Here is a 14,227-nt window from a genome sequence, read left to right as displayed (position 1 = left end):
CGCAAGAGTTCCTTCTTAGATAATAATCGCAGTGCAGGAACACGAAAACGGACTATAGCAATGAAGAAATTGAGAACAGAATCAAGTCTGGAGAGATGTGTAGGTGCTGCCATGGCCCATATGGGAGAGCAGTATTCGATCTTGGGCGCTATTAAAGTCTTATAAAAAAGTTGCTAATGAAGAAACAGTGCGTAGTTCGGTGAATCGATAAAGAAGTCCCAACATGCGCATTGAATTCTTTAGTATTGAGGAGATGTGGTCAGAGAAGATGAGTTTTGAATCAAAGATGACACCAAGATCGTTATGACTTGCAGAATGTGTGATAGGGGAATCGTTGATATGGTATGTGGAGGGAACAGGAGACTTTTTCAAAGTAATAGTAATACTGTCACATTTCTTACTGTTGAGTTTCAAGTGCCACATTTCACACCAGCCTGTAAGGTAATTTATGTCTATCTGTAGAGCAATTGTGTCATGGAGACATGATATTTCTCTGTATAACTTACAATCGTCAGCAAAAAGCAGAAGACCACTAGGTTGAGCTGATAAGTGCGTGTGGAGATCATCCATATACAGTACAAACAGCAGAGGCCCAAGTACAGTCCCCTGAGGCACCCCTGAGATCACGGGTTGAGGGTTAGAAGTCGCCCCTGAAAGAACAACTCTCTGTTTACGGTCCTTCAAGTAGCTTGTGATTAGAGAGAGAAATTTGCCATGTACATTAAATCTATTGGAGAGTTTATGAAGAAGATGAATGTGACTGACAGAATCAAAGGCCTTCGAGAGATCAAAATAGATAACATCTAATTGAGTATTGTTATTCATACATTTGACTGCACAGGAAAGAAGAGTACTTAAGTTTGAGAGACTTGAGCTTTTCGGTAGAAAGCCGTGCTGAGAACTATGGATGTAAGGTGAGGTGAATTTAAATATCCTGTCTTTGAAAAGTACCTTAGGATTCTGAGAAATCTATTTTTGGATAACGCACGTATTAGTTCCTAAGTGAAGTCTTGACCAGACTACGCTAGATCCTATAGTTTTGAAGCTATCTACCTTTAAAGTTCATTTTTTTCATGTTTCGGCAGCCTGTAAATCCGAAAGGAAGCATTTGTGCACTCAGGTTGGTGTCAAGAATCACCTCCTGAACCTCAAGAACCATCTATATATATATATATTAATGAAGTGATTAAGTGTTATTACTAGAAGAGCTAGAAATTTTTAGGTGCTGCACCTTATTTTTTCTTTTTAATAACATACCCAAACTACCTTCTCTTGAAAGTAAACCATTAATAATCACTCGTAGCTGTGTTTTGATTGTGTCTTTTTCAATCCGAGCACTTTTTTCTTTTCAATGTCATTTCGTTTTCGCACCTTTTATAACTTTTGGCTCCTTTTACATCATTTTATTATTATAACGATTAAACAAGGAAAACCGAACGTGTGTGCTACATCACATTATTTTCGCTTCAGACCACTAACGTAATAGGAAGTAAAGCCAGGTGGTAACATCAAACTGACCAATCACGGTATAGTTGCCAGATATTGCATCTTTCCCGCAAGGTTTTACGTTTACTGGCGCCTTTTACGATACACTTTCTATTTTCTCTGTAAAACAATGTATTCCCTTTATTTCAGTAAATAAAAAGAAATGATAGTCTTGGACTAACAAACTAAGTATGTGGTCTATGAAACTCGGAGATTCAATGCCGCGTTCACAAAAGCCTTCCATTGACTTCTGTCTTTAGCCAATTGGATCTTAATATTGTCCTCCTATCTGCGACTAGGTCTTCCTAATGGTCGTTTTCCGATTGGATCTCTAGTTAGGACTTTGAAAGCGTTCCAACCTTCTTCAATCCTGGTCAAATCACCTGCTCACTTCATACATTTGATTACCCTAACAATGTTTGGTAAACGGTATGAATTACATAGTTTCTCGTTTTGAAGTTTCCGCCATTTCCCATTCCTGTTCCTCTTGAGTCCGAATACTTTTCTGTATGATATGTGTTGCAATTATTTTTAATGGAACTGTGAGATCCAAATTACATGAGTTCTTACCAGAAATTGTAACATACATTTCTGTATGATATGTGTCGCAATTATTTTTAATGGAACTGTGAGATCCAAATTACATTAGCTCTTACTAGAAATGATAACATACTTTTCTGTATGATATGTGTTGCAATTATTTTTTATGGATCTGACGAAGTTTCTAATTAAAATTATTAATTAAAATCATTACTACATAAAACATTTTGTGTTTGTTATATGTAAATGCTGAGTATCTCGTATCTATCTATATCCCCCCCCCCAGAAATGTAAAATCTTACATTTATTTCTCTGAAAAATCTGGAAATCCTAAATCATGGTTATCACCAGTCAATATTATTGAGTACTTTTCTACATATAAATACGAGGAAGGACCAGAAACTAAGGTTACAAGGCAAATATATTTCTGAAGTTCCTTCGCCACTTAGTTGGCGCTAGTTGTATGTAAACACAAATGGCAACTCGTTTGGAAGTCTGGCCTCGCGAGGATATCCACTCAGTTATTCGATTTCTGTGGGCGAAACATGTAATCGCGACTGAAATTCACCGGCAGCTGGTAGAGATTTACGGAAGAGACAGTAATGTCTCGTCAGCATGTCGCAGAATGGTGTCAAAAGTTTGTGACTGGTAGAGAAAACGTCACCGACGAGGAGCGCAGTCGTCGACCAATCATGCTGTTTCGTTGGGACATAATTGACCACCCTCCCTCCCTACAGCTCAGAGCTCGTTCCAAGCGACTTTCACTTTATCCCCCATACTTGAAGGAGCACCTAGGAGGCCGTCGCTTCGCTTCAGACAAGGAGATGAAACACTACGTGGCTGAACGCGCAAGAACAGGATTTTTACCAGGAGGGAATCTTGAAACTCATCCCACGACGCGACAAAATCCTCAAACGACATGGAGACTATGTCGAAAAATAACCTAATGTACCATGTGTTGCCAGTATTTGGTATATAAAATAATATATACTATTTTCACATAGGCTTTGTAACCTTACTTTTTGATGATTCCTCGTATGTACTTAGTAGCTGAAGATGCAGCCTCGCTAAAAAAGAAAAAGTTAAATGTTATCTGTTTTAACAGTTTTCCGACTTGTGAATTTCATTGAAATGTTAGGTGTTGCCTACTTTAACAGTTTCCTAAACTTGTAACTTTAAGATCATTGTGTTCTGGGACTTGTTTAAGGCCGACATTCTATTACATGAGTCAGTTTTGATTTAATTATATTTTGAGTGTAGCGTCCCGTTCAGCAGCGAGGCCATATGAGACGTGGATCTACAGTTTTATCGTAGGATCCGAAACACATGAGCTCCCGCTAGGATTCGAACCCGGATCACTCGTACGTTTACGGCTTAGTCACGGGGAAGCTCATGAGTGAGTTTTGAATTCTCATGTTATGTATGATATAATTAATTTTAGTACTGCGTTTGTGAATATGTACATTTGAAATTCGCACATTTGTTTTCAAAGTTTTCCATCTAGATTGCACATTTCTACTAAAATTTTGCATTTCATTTTTACAAACATTTTGCTCCTAAATTCCTAGCTCTGGGTTTTACCTTATTAACGAAAGTTAAGAAAATATGCTCTTAAAAGGCTAAGTACCTTCAGTGTACTATTTTTATTTTCTATTCACAACTGTATTTCTGGTAAGTGATAGAGTGCATTATAAATGACCTTCTTTCTTGAACTTAGTTCTAAAAACGTGGGCATGTTAAAGGATATAAACATACTAAGAGCAAATAGATCGCAAAAACGAGAGGAAAACATGAATCAGGAAGATAAGTAGTGCAAAGCAAATACTTACCGGATTTCCCTACTCCCGCCTGTCCCAACACCATGACTTTGAGAGGCTTCTGTCGTGAGCAGAGGCTAATCTTGCAGAAAGGGGACTTTGGAGATGTCGTCATTGCTAGCTCTTGCTGGCAGCTCTTATGTGCCACTGTCGTTCCCGTTTTTCGGATTAAAATGTTACAGAGAATTCTTTGACAACAAACACGTCATATTTGCTTCTTCCCAGCTTTCATGCACAACGGAAGAAAATTCTATTTTTAACTTTTCTCCCGTACATAACTTAATTTTCAAACTTTTCTTTTTTTTCTTTTTATTTGACTTCAAAGTTTGTGTTAAGTCTTCTTCAGGAATAACCTGTAATAAAATAAGAAAAAGTCATTTTATTTTTAATTTAATACATTGGTTTGTATTTTATGTACAGGGTGAACGTTATTATTTATTTGACATTTAAATAGGCGTCTATTGTATATGTCTGCGACAAAACAAAATATTATATTGTGCATAAAATCTATTGAAGGCGTATTATAAAAACTTGAAAACATGACATATGAATTCATATATGCTAAATTTAACAGGAGTAGTTTGAATCACAACAATAGACCGAAAGTAATCCAGTCAGGTCGGAAGTCAAAATTTTCTATGTATTTACGCTAACAATGTAATGCATAACGGAAAAGATATTCAAGGATTGCACATATGCCAATGATAGTTTTTTTTTCTAGCTGAATAAAACTATATGCGTTACTGTAAACCCTCATGTTCAGTTTCCGAAAAAAAAAATCGCGAAAGCGTGTTTTGAAAACCTAAAAAATTATGCTTATGGTAACCACATTACCTATTAAGGTGAGATTAACATTGAAGTATATATACCCTTATCAAACTTTACATTATAACAGTAGCATAATCCCGCGGGCCTCAATTTCAGGTCTCACTCCTCAAAATCACGCGTAGGGAAAACCTCGAGGCCCAATATGTCGCCCTCACAAAAACCTCAGCGCCCAAAACTTCTCGGACTAAAATCTCGCCTGGCCGCACAAAATAGCGAGGGTTAATCTCTCACCTAGCCGAAACCTTGCGGACCAAATCTCGCTGGCCAATACTCACAGGTCGAAATCTCGTGCGAACGAAACCTCGCTAAAATAATATGAGTTCCTAATAATATAAGATGTCCCGCACTGAACGATATAAGATGACTTACACCAATATATACTGTCCTAAACTATAATTTGTCCAAAGATAGGTCATACACCAATCAATATATCATACCAAGCCAGTGGTGCTATTCAGGCGGTTCGCTAGAACCTGTTGATAAAATATTTCGAGTTCGCAGAACTGTTTGTTATACCTAGAGGTAACAGTAAATTTTATCCTATCGTTGTTTTTAGAAATTATTACACAGTGAGAAAAATGATTAGGTTGAAACGTGACCATGCGGTGTGCTTAAAAAGTTTGAAACCAAATTGGGTTGTTTGGGAACGATGAGTGGTCACTTCCAACCCAACTGCATTAACCGTTGGGTCAACAAAATGACTATATGTCACTGTAGAATATTTTAAATCAAAACTAGGGTCATATCCGGTTAACGGAAAGTGTCATGATGCGTAAAACATATACCTGTAACATAAATGAAGCTGATTTATGTGAATAATTTAGTACTGCATAAATTAAAACATATCTATGTTATTTACTGTCTATTTAGTCGAAATTATACAGATTTATATATTGACAGATCACTTTTACTTAGCAACGTTAGTTCCGGCCCAAGCGGAAGGCTACAGACGAAGAAAATAGTGCCAAAAAGAAAAAATAATTGCATCGAAGCTACAATGAACGAATAGTAGTGCTGCCATCTGTTTACCTTGTTTGTTATTCTTATGTCTTACCACATAAGAACAACAGATGGCACAACTGTTATTCGTGTAACTGTTGTCAGACTATTCACAAGTTTAAAAAACGACTATTGTGATCAATTACACAAAACGTAGAACGTTATTCGTTACTTGGCATAAATGCCAAATATACTGCGTAAAGCTTTGCTCATATCAAACAATGAAAACCAATGCAAATACTCGTAGCCAGTAATAGTTATTTCTGGTATGCTCAGAAGGCGATATCCCTGGTGTTGGAACTGGCCACCTGGAATCTCTAACCAGGTAAAAAAATAGGGTATTCGTAGCTGGCGAAGAAAAATAATCAAGTCATTTAGTGTGTCCATCCCCAACTGTTATTTTTATTCGCGATCTTCGTACATACGGTTGGAATACTTGCCTCTTTGGGGTTTAGGAAACAACCGTCGAATTGTATTTTTATACCTCCACGGAGGTTGACACCCTGATTTGATCTTAACTGTTGACAACCTTGCTATTCTCTAGGCGTACGATTTATTTTGGTACTCTCCTCTTCGGAGGTAGAGATAACTGAAGGAAGAAAATAGTTGACGACTTTTGGCATTTATACCGGCGAACGATTAGTAGTGCTTCCTCTTCGGAGGAAAAGCACCTTGGCAAATTAAAACTTAGAGCACTGCTCTAAGATCATAAAATTTATTGGGAACGCCACTACCCTTCTAGTAAGCTGGCGCCATCCCCCACTCTCACAATAAAGATGGCTTCTCAGAAGACATCTACCAAATCTGAGAAAAAATCTCAATCAACCAAGATTCCTGCTACCAGAGGTAAAATAATCCGGGCCACATACAAACCAGAAGACTTTCTTCTGCCCTTGGGCAAGAAGAAGCAAACTGCCATCCCAGGGGAGCTCAAATCGAAACCAAATACACTTAAGCACTCAAGTGCCTCCCAACCGTCTACTTCAAATAAGCCTGAAGAGATGGACTTTACAGTAGTTGGAACACTAAAGCGACGCAGGTCTTCATTGGAAAACCTCAACAAAGCAGACTATCCGCCTCTCCCAGTCAGCAACAGGTTTGATGTTTTGTCTTCCAACCAAGCAGATAATGCTCATGCCAGTAATAATACTGCTCCGCTAAAGCAGCCGCCCACTCATAAGCCTCCTCCGATTTTCATATACGGCATTACAAATACATATACTTTTATAAAGACATTGTCACGAGCATTGAAGGAGCCCCCTCTAGCTCAGCCCAATAAGGAGCGCATTCGTATTCAAGCAGCAAACAGAGATGATTATAATTCTATCAAAGCTTATTGCGAACAAACAAAAACTGAGTATGCTACAGGCGTGGCAAAAAATGAAAGGCCTATTAAGGTCGTTATCCGCAAACTGCCTATAGACACCGACTTAGACGATCTGAAGGAAGAACTATTGCGTCTCGGTTACAAACCAATAAACGTCCACCAAATGTCTCGCAAAAGCAAGACAGAAGACAAGAAAATTATGATGCCACTGTTTTTGGTTGCATTGGAACGAACTGCAGCTGTTAAGGAGATATATGCTATTACCAACCTTCTTCATTACAAGGTCCACATCGAACCATACAAGCCTCCCTCAGTGCTGCAATGTTACAGATGCCAACGCTTGGGGCATTCACAGGACACTTGCCAAGCCCACCCGCGCTGTCTCAAATGTGGGCAATTTCATTTCACCCAATCCTGCAGTAAAGCAGACTCCTCCACACCCGCCACTTGCGCCAACTGTCAGGGAGATCACCCCGCAAATTACCGTGGCTGTCCAGTCTTTAAATCCTATTCTGAGGCTCTTAAATTGCCGGCCCAGCAGCCGAGGAAACTTCCAGAAAAGACTAAGAAAACTTCCAACAAACCATCAGAAGAAACGACTTCTATGCCCACTGCTGTTAATATCCAACCTATGGCTACGGACAATGAAGACGCTGAAGCTTCCACTTCTCTTCACACCCAATCAGCTTCTGTCGAACAACAGGAGGGCCCGAAAAAAGACCTAGACTTAAAGTCCGTTCTTTCATTTCTCAAGGGTTTAGAATTACGCAAAATATTAACACATATTAAACGTGGTATTACCCGCTTCCGCCAAGCAGCAGACTCAGCTTCCAAGGCTGCAGCAGTAATAGAAACAATAGCGGAAATGGTTGATGATGGCTGTTTCTAAATCCAGCGTATTGCATCACACACTTGTCCTTGCTACATGGAATGCAGATGGTCTCGAGGGGCAGAAACAAATGCTTATTAGATTTCTCAAACACCATAGAGTTGATGTCATGTTTATTCAAGAAACACACTTCACTGCTCGTATCACTACTTGGCGACTACCCAATTACATTGTGTATCGACAGGATAGAGTGGGCAGACAGAAGGGAGGATTACTACTCATAATCAAAAAGGCATTTCCCGTCAGGTCAATTACAATACCACCCTTACTAACTTTGGAGGCACTTGGTGTTGAGCTAATAACTCCAGGCGTTCCATTAATATTGGTCACCGGGTACAGGTCCCCGGCTACACAACTAGAGCCCACAGACTTCGATGTCATTGCTAACTTAGGGCCCAAAGTCATATTAGCTGGAGATCTTAATGCTAAACATGGAGAATGGAACTCCATTACTCCAAACACTGCTGGAGATACTTTACATGAATATTTACTCACGTCCAACTTTATCATCAGTGCTCCACCAGACCCAACCCATTATCCAAAATTCGGCGGACAACCCGATGTGCTTGACGTAGCCCTTTGCAAAGACGTATCCTTTACCGTCCATCCTTATGTCATTTCAGATTTAGATTCCGATCACGATCCAGTCATTTTTCACGTCTCCCACCGCAGCCTCGCTCATTCTGCCCCCATCTTCAAGCAAATAAAAACTGACTGGGACATATTTAAACAAGAACTAAACACCATGATCGATCTACGAAATAGGCCTGGCACCATTGCGGACATTGATCAAGCAGTCTCTCACATCACGCTAGCACTTCGTACAGCAGAGGCAGCGAGCTCCACTACCATACTCTCTCCAACGCAAACCAGTCAATGTGATAGTTTTAATTTACAACTTTATCTTCATCTGAAGCGTTGGGCTAGACGTAGATGGCAGCACACACTACATCCCGCGTATAAGACTCTGTGGAACAAACTTTGTAAGAAGCTCAAGATGCTCACCACGCGACAGAATCAACAATACTGGGAAGACACTTTTCGAAATGTCACATTGAATGACCGTAAAATTTGGACGTACTCCAAATCATTCCAACGTGCCACGAATGCTTCCAAAGCTAGAGTCATACAAGGACCTCAAGGACTGACTCAAGATCCTCAGTCGCAAGCGGACATTTTCGCTGACTCTCTGGAAGAACAGTTTCAGCCCAATAGAGCACGCCTCGATCCCTATCTGAAACAGCACATCCGAACCACATTATATAGCATAAGTACACAAAACCCAATACATGACATCACCTTAGTAACACCCCGGGAAATAGAACGACATATAAAATGTCTGCCGGCAAAGACAGCATCTGGGCCTGATGGGATTCGATCTGAGATTCTCAAACATCCAACTAGAAAACTACTGGTCTTTTTAACTTACTTATTTAACGCCATCTTTCAATTATGCTACTATCCCAAGACCTGGAAGGAAGCTCGTGTCATCACAATCCCCAAGCCTGGCAAGAATCCACTGCTCCCGGAAAATTACAGGCCGATAAGTCTTCTATCGCACTTGAGCAAACTCTTCGAACGGGTATTTCTCTGGAGGCTGAAACATCACGTAGATAACAGAGACCTTCTACCATCTCATCAGTTTGGTTTTCGTGCACAACATAGCACTACAACGCAACTCGTACGAGTAGTGGATCATTTAACAACAGCTTTCAACAGGAAACAACACACCCTTGGAGTATACCTGGATGTGTCAAAAGCCTTTGATAAAGTATGGTTAGCAGGACTATTATATAAACTATACACCCAAGGTTTTCCAGATCGTCTTATACATTTACTACGTTCATACCTGACTGACAGAAAATTTCATGTATCTGTTGACGGTGTCAAATCCACGCCCCGATCTATCAAAGCAGGTGTTCCACAGGGCGCTGTACTTTCACCGCTTTTATATAATCTGTACACGGCAGACCTCCCGACCTTACCACATTGCTTTTCTGCAACGTATGCTGACGATACTGCCTTTTTTACGACCAGCAGCTCACTTGCACAGTGTTACATCTACATGCAACGTCAACTCAACGGCTTTCAGGAATGGGCAAGGCGTTGGAGAATTAAAATCAATGCAGACAAAAGCTGTGCTGTCATCCACAGTCGACGACGAATCCGGATCCATCGAAATTTAACGTATGAGAACGCACACATTCCTCACGCCACATACGCTAAATATCTGGGTGTGACATTAGATCATGGGTTAACGTTCGCTTCACACATCAAAGACATAAAGCAACGAGCATTACGCAAAATATCAGCATTGTACCCCATCTTTCGTTGCAGTTCACTTTCTCATGAGGTCCGCGTGCACATATTGAAGATGATAGTCCTATCTACACTTTCTTATGCATGCCCTGCCTGGCAACATGCTGCTAATAGTCATCTTCAAACACTTGAAAGTGTGCAAACAAGAGCCGGTCGAATCATCACTGGTCACGATAGATATACACGCAACAGCCAAGTTCTGGAAGATTTAGAGCTGCCTCCTGTTAAAGAAGTTCTACGGCATCTCCACTATAAGTTCTGGCATACTTTGCCAAGGCACATAAATCCAGCTATAGCTACCATAGGAACCAAATGCTCTCTACGGAACGTGCACCGCACGCCACGCCTTTAATATCTTTCCTTAGATCGTAATGACTTCAACATCAGCTACTCTGCGACAGTTGCAGATGTAGTCTCACAGACATAACAACTCAATAGTATTACCCAACAAGCCACCTGCACATCTGTATATATTCTTTCTGCCATCTTACTCATGGAGTCAGGGGCTTCGGCCCGATACTCTTCACAAAAAATTCAACATTACCGTGACCGTGACCGTGACCGTGGTGTTAAGACACTTCCACTTGGCTCTCAACTCTCCGGCCGAGGTACCTAGGTATCGAGTCTAGCTTTGATCGATCCTGAGTTATGGACGCAACCAGGCAATCATTGCTACGGGCGTAGTGGTGCGGCGAGATAGAGGGTTTCACCCGAGATAGGCCAGTTATTTTTGGCTATTGCATCATTTCATTTTTCTCATTCAGGCTACCTTCATCTGAGTTACGCACTTTGTTGATTCATCACATCGACTTAGACTACCATGGATATCGACACCGGACAAACAACACCCTCACCTTCTGCTTCAACTGGTGCTATCAGCAAGACTGATAAACGCAAAAACAGCAAGGGTTCGCGGGCAGGTGTCCGATCTCGGTCGCGATCCCCAGCCCCAGTGCGAACTACTCGCAGTCAGCAAAAATCGCAACCGCCAAAAAAAGCACCACTCTTCGCAACCTGTGCAACCTCACTCTACCGAGATGGACGTACCATCTCCAGACGATAGGCAGCAATTTCCTTCTCTGGAAGATATCACAAAGCCGACGTTCTATTCTTATCTGCTTACTAATTACGATCCGAAGTTCCAAAACGAGAAGCAAATTTTTCTTCAACTAACAAAGTATTTCACTCGAGCACAAGTCACTCAGATCACTAAAACTCGCAACGGGATCATAATTAAATCACCAGATCCTAACTTTGCTACGACTATTCGAAATAAATACTCATTTGAAATTTTTGGGAAAAACGCTAACCTGCAGAAACTAACAGATTAACATATAAAACAGCATCCTCCTCTACGCCGACAACCTGCTTTATCAGAGTCATACGTGGAGTCGAACCAAGTATAAGCGACGATGAAGTCAGCGAGGAACTAAAAGCTGAAGGGCACTCTATTCTCAAGTGTTTACGCATCAAAAGCGTACATGGCGCAACTTACATGGTCCGCGTTTTGGCTAGCTCTCAAGAGACCATTGACGATTTACTTTGCAATGGAGCTTTCATCTAAAAAAAAAACGCCACAGAGTGGAGCCATCACACACCCCAGCTCCCCTTCCATTGCGTTGCGAGAAATGTCAAATTTATAACTCGCATAGCACAGCGGAATGTCGTAATCCTGCGAAATGCGGATACTGCTCGCAACTTCATAACACGAAAACCTGTCCAAACCTCCAAAATCCGCCAGCGTGTAGTACTTGTGGAGATGCTCATCCCACTTTTAGCTACAGGTGCAAAGCACGGCCCCGTCCTGAACCAAGCAAGCCAGAACTAGTTGTGCCCTTAAAGGTTACGGCATCTACCGACAATCCTATGGATACGCCAACTTCTGTTTTTCAACCAATTCAAATCAACCAGTTTCTTTCCTTTCTCACCACAGCACTTCAAAACATTCTTCCCTTTCAACGGCAACACGTCTTCCAACAAATTCAACTGGCAGCCAAAAGAATCCTCAATGTTAACTTCCAAGCTACTTACTCTGGTCAAAATGTATATTTTCACTCTTCTATTCTCAACACTGACCTTACCACTGATCCACATTGAGTTTTCAGACAGGACTCTCATATTAGTTTATTGTTTCTGAATATCAGCTCCTTACAGGAACATAGGAATTTGTTTGAACAACTTCTTTTGGAGGAAACCATTCATGCATTCTTACTAAACAAAACTCACCTTACAGCTGCACGCTCTAGCAAAGTTTCAAATTATCATGTACTTCGCCATGACAACACCATACCAGCCCGCAGAGCAAATGGTGGGGTAGCTATTGGTTTCCCTCGAAGCTTACCATATCGCATCTTTCATCCTCCAATACAAAATCTGTCTGAAAACTTGGTTGTTACGCTCTATTTTTTCAAATCTTTATGTAACCATTGCCACAATCTACATTCGCTCTGGTCATGAGCTTTCTTATGGGTTTTTTCAATATGTTTCCAATAACTTCCGAATGTTTGTAATCATGGCTGACATCAATTTTCACAGCCGTACCGATCGTCAAAAACGCCACTTCCAGGATTTCATCACCACTCATACTACCGGCACTATTCTGCAACTACCCAAACCAACTCGACATGTTTCCAACACTACACCAGATGTAGTCATAGTTTCGAATAATCTCATAGACCGATGCACTGTGCACGTACTCGATCCGATGGGCAGTGATCACCTTCCAATTAAACTTTCTATCACACGCCGAGTCTCCAACCTTTCCAATTCTATTCCATCACGTGAAGTCCCACGTTTTGATAAAGCAGACTGGGATGCATACCGCATTTCTCTTGCACACAGTCTTGAACACTTATAAGCCCCTACTACAGAAGAAGGATTATATCATGTGCTTGACGTTATCACATCATCTATTCAGTCATCCGCAAACTCCCATATTCCCAAGTCAACTATTTCTCCTCATCATCCTCAACTCCCACCCCATTACCTTCCACTTATTCGTCGTTCCAGAGAACTCTATAGAGATTATCGACGCATCGGCAATGTCGAATCCTTAAGGCTTCATCGACAATTTCAACGGACAGTCCGGAATTACATACGGGCATATAAACAACGGCGTTGGATAGACACTTGCAATAATCTTTCAGATACTGCTCACCCCACGAAATTTTGGAAAAGATTCAACATTCTAACAGGTAAAAAGACACATACACCATATCCATTAATTCACCATGACAAAGCTCTTCATACCGATAAAGATAAAGCGGACGCTTTTGCCGATTATCTACAAACTATTTTCACTCCTCTACCACCTACTAATCAGTTAAAAACTCATCCAGTCGAAAAAGTTAATTTTCAGTCTCCTCACCTTCAACCAAATCCATCCCACTCTCTTCCCGCTAACCATCCACTTACAGCTCCTATCACCACAGTCGAAATTCAAGACACCATAGCACGAAAACACAATACTGCCCCTGGACTAGATGAGATCACATATCGCCATATCAAAGAATCTCCTACACCTCTTAGCTCTCATTTTTACATTTATACTCAGAACAGGTTACATACCGTCTCACTGGAAAACCTCAAAAGTTCTAATGTTTCAAAAGCCGGACAAACCTGCCAATAGCGTTGCTTCTTACAGACCAATTCAATTAACATCCATCTACAGCAAAATTCTTGAACGTATTCTCGTTCACAGGCTCCATCAACACCTCTCTGTTAAAAACCTTCTTCCGAATCATCAAGCAGGCTTTTGTCCAAATTACTGTATCAACGACCAACTTTTACGAATGCTCACTATCATAACTGATCATTACAATACCATCAAACCATCCTGCTTAGTATTATTTGATCTTGAAAAAGCATTTGATAAAGTTTGGCACCACGGTCTCATTGCTAAATTGTTGAATTTCAAACTTCCTCTCACCTACGTCCGTTTTATTTATAATTTTCTCTCTTGCAGGTTGGCCTATATCTCAATCAACAGTGCTCTTTCACATCCCATCTTTCTACATTCTGGCG

The 14,227-nt window shown here is 40.8% G+C and overlaps 1 protein-coding gene across 1 annotated transcript in view; it reads right to left on the bottom strand.

Moving 5' to 3' along the window:
- The window catches only part of LOC145669715 (ras-related and estrogen-regulated growth inhibitor), a 342,459-nt gene that overhangs the window by 227,076 nt on the left and 101,156 nt on the right, over positions 1-14,227 (bottom strand). The window contains exon 2 of the mRNA XM_081738029.1: positions 3,855-4,195. Within this exon, the coding sequence (XP_081594155.1) occupies positions 3,855-3,957 (103 nt within the window). The 5' untranslated portion in view covers positions 3,958-4,195. The remainder of the gene's footprint in view (positions 1-3,854; positions 4,196-14,227) is intronic.

This window comes from Thermobia domestica, chromosome 14 (assembly GCF_964235325.1).
Source record: "Thermobia domestica chromosome 14, izTheDome1.hap1.1, whole genome shotgun sequence".
NCBI classification, from domain to species: Eukaryota; Metazoa; Arthropoda; class Insecta; order Zygentoma; family Lepismatidae; genus Thermobia; species Thermobia domestica.
Note: the sequence above shows the minus strand (reverse complement) of the source record. Positions and strands in the feature narration are given on the sequence as shown.